The sequence below is a fragment of the Limulus polyphemus genome, unplaced genomic scaffold (assembly GCF_000517525.1).
Source record: "Limulus polyphemus unplaced genomic scaffold, Limulus_polyphemus-2.1.2 Scaffold260, whole genome shotgun sequence".
In the NCBI taxonomy this organism is placed as follows: Eukaryota; Metazoa; Arthropoda; class Merostomata; order Xiphosura; family Limulidae; genus Limulus; species Limulus polyphemus.
The window spans coordinates 764,518-775,639 of NW_013665870.1; the positions used below are offsets into that span (position 1 = coordinate 764,518).

General features: G+C 30.5%; 1 protein-coding gene across 1 annotated transcript in view; it reads right to left on the reverse strand.

Annotated features, from left to right (window-relative positions):
- Window positions 1-976: 976 nt before the first annotated feature.
- Window positions 977-11,122, reverse strand: part of LOC106478897 (membralin-like) — a 17,462-nt gene continuing 7,316 nt past the window's right edge. The window contains exons 2-4 of the mRNA XM_013939476.2: window positions 10,463-10,595; window positions 9,445-9,544; window positions 977-3,578 (exon numbers count right to left, since the gene is read on the reverse strand). Coding sequence (XP_013794930.2) covers window positions 3,246-3,578; window positions 9,445-9,544; window positions 10,463-10,595 — 566 coding nt within the window. The 3' untranslated portion in view covers window positions 977-3,245. The remainder of the gene's footprint in view (window positions 3,579-9,444; window positions 9,545-10,462; window positions 10,596-11,122) is intronic.

Consider the following 11,122-nt stretch of genomic DNA (forward strand, 5'->3'; position numbering starts at 1 on the left):
TACTATTGTTAAGTCAGTTTTTAATTATTTTATATGCCCTTTTCAATTATCAGTTTGTATCTGTATGCGACTCTGTAATCCTTGAGAAAGTCGTAAGCCGAAACGTCGAGTTTAAATTAAATGTTTTGGGTTTTTTTTTTCTGGAGTGTGATTAGTCGTTTTTTGTAAACATGGTTTCAATCCTCCAATCTTCTCTGTAAAGTTTAAAAACTGGTACATCTTCCTCCTTATGTCTGGTGCAATAGGTTTTCATGTCTTCAGGTATATTAGAATTGTGCATGTTCACCTGAAAAAGGACGTTTCGAGCTAAAGCTCTTCGTCAGATCACATAATTTGTTGTAAGATGTACGATCTGGCGAAGAGCGCTGACTCGAAACGTCATCTTTTTAAAGTAAAACTATTTAAAAACTTTGCGATTGTTTAACCTACTCTTTAATTTCGATACCTTTGTCGCGCATGCGGTTAACTATATATTTCACCTGAAAAGAACACCTTACCTAGAACGTATTGCCAAATAAATATATGCTTTAATAAGTATATTATACTGTAACTTTTTATATTATTTGTTTCTGTCTCCAAAATCCAACTTTATAACAATTAACATGACACTACAAACAATTTTCAATATATTCTTATTTATTATGTACTTGAGACATTGTTTAATACTAATAGCCAAAAATCACGAATTACAAACGTCGTAAAAATCAATTATGCTTTTCTATAAACGTAAATAAACTCACGACCTATATCTCCAGAATGTATATCTCCAAACGTATCGTAATAAGCTCCAGTTTGCATTAAACAAACTTACAAATATCAATTCTGCTTTGTTGGCGAAGGTTAGTAATCAAATTAAAGAAGAGATGACAGTAGGCCTGTTTTACCTTAATAGATTTGTATTGTCGTTCGTACGCTACCGATTGAAAAACGCTTGCATAAGAAATATGTTTAAACTTATATTTAAAAAATACTTTTCAAATTCCTGGTAGAAAGAGTGTTCAGTGACTAAAATTAATCCTTAATTACAAAACAATTACTATTGGCTCTGACAAAAGCTTATACAAGTATGCATATATGAAAAACACGAGCATAATCAAATCATCCCACATATGAAAGCTGCGTATTTTAAAAGTATAGTTTGTGGATCTACTAGTACTAACTACACTACTGATGAGCGCGATAAATTTAAACAATCAGTGTTATAAATAAGAGGAAAAAACGTAAATTATGAGTGCTGTTTTCAACTTTATTACACCAATATGATTTTTCTGGCCAGTTCTGCAGCGATTATGTTATTCAATTATTATCTTACCTTTAAAGTTATGCTTATGTTCGACTCAAGGTAGTAAAATTACCATATTTTATGACAGTTAGTTATAGCATAATTTTTTATGAATATACCGTTGCAATATTTTTTCAAACAAATCTGTGTATAACTTGGAACCAAGTTGTTTTATTAATAAAACATCATGCCCACAAAATCTCTGAATACTAAATACCGATAGGCCTGAAATTAAAAAATGTCTTTTTTTATGATACATTTTGGTAAAAATAATTTTAAGATATCCGATTTATTGGTTAACATACTTACTTTTGTTCCAATGTTATTCAAGTTTTAAAAGATAACAATTATTGGTTTTTGGAAAAATTAAAGTTATTGTTCATCAGAACCTGTAGCATCTAATAACTGATAACAATTACTTTGTCAAGGATAACTCGAAAAGTGGGTAACTTGACGTAAACTTTTTCATGTACATATAGATTGTACTATAATCTTCTACAAATATTCCATTCATTTTGTTGTCACAAAGCACTTTTTTGGAGTAATTTGTCAATATAAAAGGCAAGTGCTTTTAATATTTTTGTATGAATTTTTAAGAGTATAATAGAGATTCCACAAAAATGCTTAATTCAGGCATGTCAGGGGCTAAACTTAAAAAAGAACAAGGAATGTGCCCCACTGTTATGTAACATATACAAAAGCATACTCATTACATTCACTTGAATTTCCATAGCTGGCCCATCATCAAAACCTTAAAAGGAAATTTTGAAACATATTGAAGGTATTATGGCTAAATTTGAGTATTTCTCAAAAGTTAAAATTCACACCAATATATATGCAAAGTGTCTAGGAATTCTCACTTTGAAGTGACAGATACTAGACCATTCTTTACCACAAGAAAGTCCCATTCAAAAATCTTTATTTATTTTAAACAAATTTAAATACCAACCATTCAAGTAAGTATACACTGGCATATCTACAATATCTTATCTTGCTCAGAAGGAAAACAGATCATAATATATACTGGTCACATTTGTTTCTATATATATTATACATACATACATACATACATATAGATATCTCATTTTTTAAAAAAACCATCCCAAAAGCACATGCAGAAGATTATTAATGATGTAATAAACATTGATAAATTAAATAAAATCTATTAAAGCTATACTAATCTCTATTAACCCACCCCTTTTAACGAGACGAAAGTTCAAAAATAATAGTGGACACAGTTTTACTTCAAAAAAATTGATGAATTATAATCAAGAAAAAAAAAAAGATTTACATCTTTGTGGACGAGAAAGTTGAAAAATATTTGTTTCTATATTAAAACGAGACTTAGAAAATGACAGATTCATCATATTGGACTTTCAGAATTATCATAGCATCATCTTTACTGAGAAAAATATCTTTAAATGGATCTGTATTTCTTGCTACACAAGTCATTTTAAGTAACTATGTCCTAATTTTTTAGGCTCATTTAATAATACATTTCTTCTATGAAATGTTGTTTAGCCTTACGACATCAGCAAATAAATGGCTTTTCTATTCTATCAAAAATGTAAGGCTTTTTATTTATTTTTCCCTTCAAAATTAGTGTGTATATGTGTGTGTGTGTATGAATATCTGTGTGTATTTTTTTTTACTTTTTGCAGTTTATTTAATCAGGTGTTTTCAAATTCAGTATATGAATTTGAATTTAATTTTTCTGTATTTTCATTAGAATTAAAGTTAACATAGTTTTCTTCCTCTCTGTTACTTGGATTATCATTTTTAGAGTCCTCTACATGCTTTAAAACAATAATATTTTCTTCAGATACTTCTGGGAGATCCATTGCATGTGAAGTGTCAACACTATCTGTCAGTTCTGTTGAAACTGAGTTTTCATAAGAAGACGAAGCTGCTTCTAATGAAATACCTTCATTGCTCTCTGTAGTTATACTATGGCTTTCAAGCTCTAGCCTTCCTTCTGCTGGTGGGACGGTATTATTACTTCCTTCACTAGAGGCTGGTATCCCCACATTGAATTGTCATTTACCTCATTAGAACTAGCAGCTGATGTTGGTGCAGGCACAACACCCGTGTCTTCATGATTTTCTCCTCCAAAGTTAGGGCTACCTCCACTACCACCCTCTTCTGGCATTCTTTGTTCATCATTTCCTACTGGATTAACTACAGCAGCAGGCAATCGATCCACAGGAGGGGGTACCTGCCCATAAATCTGGTCACCCTCCTCTTGTTGTAGAATTGAAGGAAGTTCAAAATGGTGAAAGAAGTAAATCATTGAGTGCTAAAAAATATAAAAAATAATTTAAATTGAAAGGGAATAGAATAATTTAAAAAAGTCATATTTTAGTGGCAGTTTCTTTTTCTAAATTATACATCCTCCACATGCATCTGAATGAACCTAAAAAAATCTAACTATGTACTCGGTAACATAAACACACATAATTGCACAGAACATATACAATACTGGTGTCTATTTATAAATAACGTGCAAACACTTCAATTGTTATACGTCCAACATGCTGAAAAAGAATAACCTCCAACTAAACTATTTCAACTTTTATTTTGTATCCTTCACATATTCTCACCACTTTTACCAGCCTTTGGTATAAATTAAGGATTACAATAGACATTTCAAACTGAGCAAAGCAGAAAAAAAAAGAAACATTTTATGTTAATAATACAGAATTAAAATAAGAAAGAATACGTATTTTACTGTAGACATTTGTTTAGTAAATAACATTCTAAAAAACCTTTTTAGTGGTATTGAAAAGATGTGTCAGTAGTGTACAGCAAAAGTCAAAGTTCAGATGGTCAAAACCTTGTGCAGCATGGTAAACCAAAAGGGATACAATTACTATAAACTCTTCCAATTTTTGAAAATCCCCAAGAGACAAGAGACAGGTTGCAATGTTAAAAATATAATAGGTCTGATGACAAGTAAATTAATTATAATCATGCTTTGTTTCTGTTGTAACAAATGGTTTATATAAATAGTGTCCCAACAATTACTACGTTTGTTGTGTTTCAGCTGGCCTGAAGAGCTTTGAGTTAGCAAAACGTGTTGTTGACAATGAATACGACAAACATAATGTGGTTGGAATACTGTTAATGTACACTTTTCTAATTCTTGAAAATCCCTAAGACACTAGATATAGAAAATAATGTTAAAAAACATTTTAAACCTAATACTAATGTTTCATGACAAGCAAATTAATCAAAGGGCCTAATATTTGAGGTAAAAAACATTCCATTAATCCTTTCAGTACTGTTGAGTTATACTTATCTCAGTATGTGTTTGTGTAGGACTGGTTGGACCCTTATATCATCCCATAAAGATATTTTGAACCTGGCACTCCAGTCTTTTTTGGTATATCCTAGATCATTTATGTGTACTTTCATTATTTCTATTTTTAGTGATACAAAAATCATACTGAAAGAATTAAACAGCATTTTTTCTTTCTTTTTTTTTTCTTCACACACCTCTTTTTACATCTCTCTTATATAAAACCTGTAACGGATAAATACATAGGAATGTTGAAAAAAATCTCCAGTCTAATATTGGCCTTATTAGCGTATAATGACTTATTCTTTGGAACTCAATATTTTCATTTAGTGCCAAACAAAAAATGAAAACCCATGTTATTTGGATTATACTTTTGTAAAAGTTTCATGGAACTGATTTATATGTTAATTTTTCAACCAATTACTTGGAAATGCTACTAATAATATAGGTTAAACAACACAGTTGTGAACAAAAGCCTAAAATTAAGTGACTAAATTATCACCTGAACAATGTTACTGGCTATGAAAATATACAGAGGAAAAGCTAATTATCTCCATACCTTAATATTGTTATTATTATTACCTACACTGAATAAACACATATTAAGGACTTTAATATTACACTTATGTTTATTTGACTATGATTGAAAAAATGTTAGTATTCATAATACATATGTACATGAATATATATATATACAGTTGTTTTTGTACCATTAAATATGAAATATATAAATATGTTGTATTTCATCCAAAATTAGCAAATAATAGAAATTCAAGTTCCAAAAAAAACTTTCCGTCAATTAAGTCACATTAGCAGAGAGACTACAAGATCAAATATGCTAACCAAATGTAACAATCACACTCAATATCTATGGATAAAGATAAAAGCACTAGATATTTGAACAGCACATTTTCATCTGATAGCTACAATGTTTATTTCAGCTTATTAATTTATGAGTGCTGTAACACTTTAGCATCATTATTTATAAAATTCCAACTGAACTGAAAATAAAACTTTACATTTCAAATGACATTTGAAACAAAATCAAAATGTTATTGACTTTTCACACAAGTTTTTAATATTTACTAGGGGAGAATTCATGCTTCACATATGAAATATTATTTTTTAGTTGTGATATTTTGTATTTGAATGCACAAAGTTTATATAAATGTAAAGGCAGTCCTGAGAATTTACAGTAATTAAAACAGCTAAGTGACCTGCCTAGACTACTCACCTATCACATTAGTTACTTAGAATTCTGAACAAATCTGTATGGAGCATCTCAATGACTGCAAGGTTAAATCTATTCCACAACATACAATACCCACCAAACATCTCTAGTACAAAAGACACTTTGAGCCAAATGGTCTGATAAAAAAAATTACAAACTCAATTGATTTATCTAGTAAAAGATGCCAGATCTATCAACACTTTCAAAACCTGGGTATTGGAGACAAATATTAAAACTCAACAGGGTAAAATTACTCTACGTGGCTATAAACAAATGAAGAAATTCATACAAAAAATCTTAACACATAAACACTGCTGTATGAGATAGAGCTTTGAGGGATGTCAGATCCATTCCTTAAATATCTGACCATCTGCAATGCATAGTACTATCTACACCCACCCCATTCTTACACACATGGTAACATCATCTGTACTTCCCTACTCCTATTTCATTTTTGCATAGTTCAATGAAATTTAAAAAGCTCTTACGCACACACATTATTCTTTTAATTATATATATTAAGGTTAATATATACAGTCCCCTTGAAACCAGCTTTCCTAGTAAGCATGTAACATATAATTTTGTATTTGTCATGAATATTAAAGAAATAGAAATGGACAACTTTAAGAAACCAAATATAAATATTTAACTTGGCAACATAAAAACATGGAGTCTTAATATTGGATTGTGGTTTTTTTATAAATAGTTATAAACAGCTGAAATAAGAAGTTTGTCAATGCTAGTATTAAAGTTACAAGAGAAAACAAACTCAAGTACTGAGTTTTGTGTACCAGTTTTCTGAAACTTTTCTTAAATGTAGATTATTTTTCCTGTGTTTGTCCTTCATGAAATGGATTTACTCTACATTTACCCTTAGGCCTGTTGGTTAGGGCACTCAACTCGCAATCTGCAGGTTACGGGATCAAAACCAGGCACAAAAGATGCTAATTCTTTCAACTATAGGGGCATTACAATGTCACAGGTAATCCTACTATTTGTTACTAAAAGGGTAGCTCACGAGTAGGCAATGGATCCTGCTAACCAGTTACCTTCCCTCTAGCTGGCAGTTCAAAATCAGGGATGGTGGCATATAGCTCTAGTAGCTTTGCTATAGATCAAACAAACTGTATAATCTAGGTAACATATAGGTCCATAAAATTAAATTCAATGAAAATACAACTTTGTTACCAAGAAGAGGTTTAAAATATTGCTTTCCAGAAATACCAAAAAAATATATTTATTATGAGCCATTATTTTATTATTTCGGAAAAACAATTTTTTATCATGCAAAATGTTTATTAATGCCTCACAACCATACATGACTCTGCAAGTCAAAAGGGACAGTAAGGTGGGGTGTTAGTGGAGAAGACTAGGCATCTAGTTTCAATCATTCCTGTAAAGGTTGTAGGAATTTCTATAATGTTACATGAACAGGAAGGAGAAAAAGAAACTATTTAAGCAGGGATTTCTATAATATGATTTGTTGATTTCATGCTTATATATCTTATTAATTTAATATACATATACTGTTTGCATCATGATAAGTATGACAAGCTAAAACTGTTGTCAAACAACACACTGCCAGTCAATGAGCTGAGAAAGTTCATAACATTACTGAATTATAGAAAAATGTTTATGTATAGCTGAGTGGCTTCTTTCTAAATTACAAGTGCATTTATCTTCAATTACCAGTATCTTTTTATTCTCAATCTACATGTGAATCTGACTTGTAACTAATACTGTACTTAGACATATGATACACGGATACACACATTTACCTAAAGGCTATTCAGCTAAGAAGTGCTGAACAGAAAACGTGGCTGAATAAGAGTAACCTATAAGTCATATTCTGCTATCAAAATACGTAGTACCGTCATAGCAGCAGTGTTTCTGGATGCATTTTAAACCTAGTCAAAAAGTCTAAGTCCACATGGCCAGAGGTTTAATTAAGAAAATGTAATATCTATTAAAAAGGGTTCGAAATGCTAAGCAAAATTTTTCTCAAAAGTACAGAAACATTTACAAGAGGGTCAAGTATGTTTTGTAAGGAAATTTTGCCCATAAATAATCATTTATACAGTCATGCCAGTCTGTTTTCATTACATCTCAAGGCAAAAAAGATTCCAGCAGTCACTTTGATATTGCATAAGTTATACTCAAATACTGAAGAATAGTTGAAAAACATTAGCTGCATAGTGATGATAAAAAACAAACTGTACCTATATTTTCAGCTGCACAATGTATGACCTCATACTGAATCTGTGCTTTTGCCTCCAATTTTGTGATTGGTCAGAATTGAAATCTGTATTTACCTACAGTACGTTCACATAATGTGTTGGAAACTACTGAGAATATAGTCAACTATGATGTTAATAAAACAAACATTTAGCCCCTGCCAAAATAGAACAGCTTCACCCCACTTGTTGCTAGACGAATATATATATATAAAATATCCACATGTGTATGTGTACACTGTTCAATTAACATTAACTATTACAAAAAATGGGACCACATGGTCAAATATTATATTACAACACATGATAGTTTTCATCAGATAAATCTTTATTCATACTAAGGGTAAAATTAGTCACCCTCCTCACCTCCCAATTACCTTACTTCTGGATTTTTGATGATACATGAGCATATAGAATGCAAAAATTCAAACAGTGAAGAAAAAGAAAACCTCTGTAACTACTGACAAAAAACAAAGTGGGAAGCCTCACACGTGTAAAAGAAATGAAGTAAAATCAATAATAATAATAAATATCCTAATAATAAACTGGAAATATACTGTACAAGTTAATATTAAGAAAGCCTGACAAAAGTAGATAAAGTATAAAGTATGAAATAAAAAAAGAGATAACTAAATAGGATGAGTATTCAAAATTAAGTGACATTTTGAGCAGGACAAATTGAGTAAAATGTTTAACAAAGAATGCACCTCCTATTGGTGATGTAGAATCTCAGGAAAGTTGAAGAATGACTACATAGGCCTGAGATGGTTTTATTGTCTTGAAATTTTTACATGTTCTACAATAATTCCTGTACACTGAATCCAAAAATGATATCCATTTTTCTCCATCACATCCAGATTTTTCACAAAATGTAATATGTACTTTTACATAAGTGAATCATTTTCATTGAAATCGGGTCACAATTTGGAATGCTTAAAATGGTGACAACAGATTTCTCTAGACCAATCCTGACATGAGAGTCTCATCAATCATTCTGAAATCCAAACATAATAATAAAAAATGTTTTCCTTGTGGTAAACGAAAAAAACTTGATCCAAATAAGAGGTTTTTTTCCTTCCCGATTTGTAAAAAATCCTTACGTGATAGAAAAAATGAATATTATTTTCAAAACCTGCATAGCTGAATTATGTACAATACATTATTAAAACCAAAACTTTTATGAAGTTTAAATTCACAGGCCTGTGTTATCAGGTATATCTCATAAAATGGAAGTGGTGGGTTAGGAATTAAAATGACAAGTCGCCCATTCAGGGGGTATATGAACATACCTGAATAATGATGTATATAAAACATATTTTATAGAAAATATGGAAACATATTCTCAAACTTGCACACTAAATTAAAAATATTCAGAAAACATTTTGATTCACTGACTTACCTGGATAAAAAACCAGGATGTTAAAAGAGCTAATCCACTGTACTGTCCATTGAATCGGTAGTCATAAGCATAAAATGCAAAGTGGTAAAGATAGAAAAATCTGTAGAACATTAAGAAAGGAGGCATTTTAAACTCCTGCTTTGTTACTTCTCTAATCATACCTACATAAAAATCAGAGCAAACAACTCCTTTCACTGGTCTGTACATAAAGCAAACTTAAAACTTTATATCTCTGCCAAAATGCACAAGGAATTGAACTCTGGGATACTAGGTATTACACAGGCTTTGAAACAAGAAACAAAAACATTGCAACTATTATTGGGATTTTAAATTTCTCTAAATATTGTAACTATTTTTGTACAAATTAAAATGAAGGATATTCATAAAGTTTACTGATTGCACTTACTGATGTTAGCAACTATAATAATTATTTTATGGCATCAACTTCAACACAAAAATACTATTTTGTCACAATACTAAAAAATACGTTACAAAATTTTGAAATTTAAAGCACATAAAATAACTTCTTCCTAAATCCAGATCAGAGAATCAAATGGCTTACATATTTTCAAAACAAATCAAAATAATTCCACTAATAACACAGAATGATTAGTGACCAACTGTTTTATCTAATTAATTATCAATAGCTTTTGCTCATCCTTGGCTACGACTTGCTTACACGTATATGATCATTCAGTGTTTCATTAAACAACAAAGTACTTGTAAAAAAAATTGTTTTCATATTGAACAAAATTGATTTCAAATCACTTCTTGCAGAGTTACAATAGACTCTTCTGCAGTTGTTTGTAACAGAATTACAAAATTTTGTCATATAAAATGTATAATTTTCAGCTGGAAGCAAACAAAAGTAAACAAGTCATTTGTTACTTTATCTTCATAATCAATGCGTACGTATTACCTTATTGAATCAATGCATGTTTCTTTACCTAACGTCATCAATGTGAATACAGTTTTACATACAATAGGTGTAAATAACACATATATAAGATCATTATACCTGAGCCAATGTCTCTTGGTAATAGCAGTATGGCAGCAGATAGCATCATACTGGTCAGCCACCCAAACAATCAGAATAATGTAGAAAGCTGTTGTAGTATCATTGAAGAACTCTGACATAATCGCTTCCATACCTATCAAAGTTTAAAACAGAATTAATGTCTGGTTCAGCAGTATTTCAAATTATATTTAAAATGTTAAAACCTAGTAAAATTCTAATAATCCAAAAGCAAAGCATTATATCACAATAACTAGAAAAATACTTTCTATGAGGTCATCAAGAAAATAATGTAGCATTTTGGAACACTTTCATTAACCACCACCACCCCAAAATGTACATATTATACAATAGTTAAATGAACCACCTAAATGTCACGTTAATGTAGCTTATATAATGTGTAAAGTTGAGTACACTCTAATCCCTTGTAGTGATGGCACATGACGAGACACACATTTGGCACATAATGCTGTTTGAATATAAGAAGGGAAACAATGCCTCTGTAGCACCAAAGAATATCAAAGAAATTTATGGAAATGTTTTAAACGTATCAACGATGGTTCAGCAAATTTTGTTCAGGTGACTTTAGCTTTAAAAATTGTGATGGCAGGGGCCAACATGTTGGAATTGATATTGATGCTCTGAAGACGCTTCTTGAGTCTA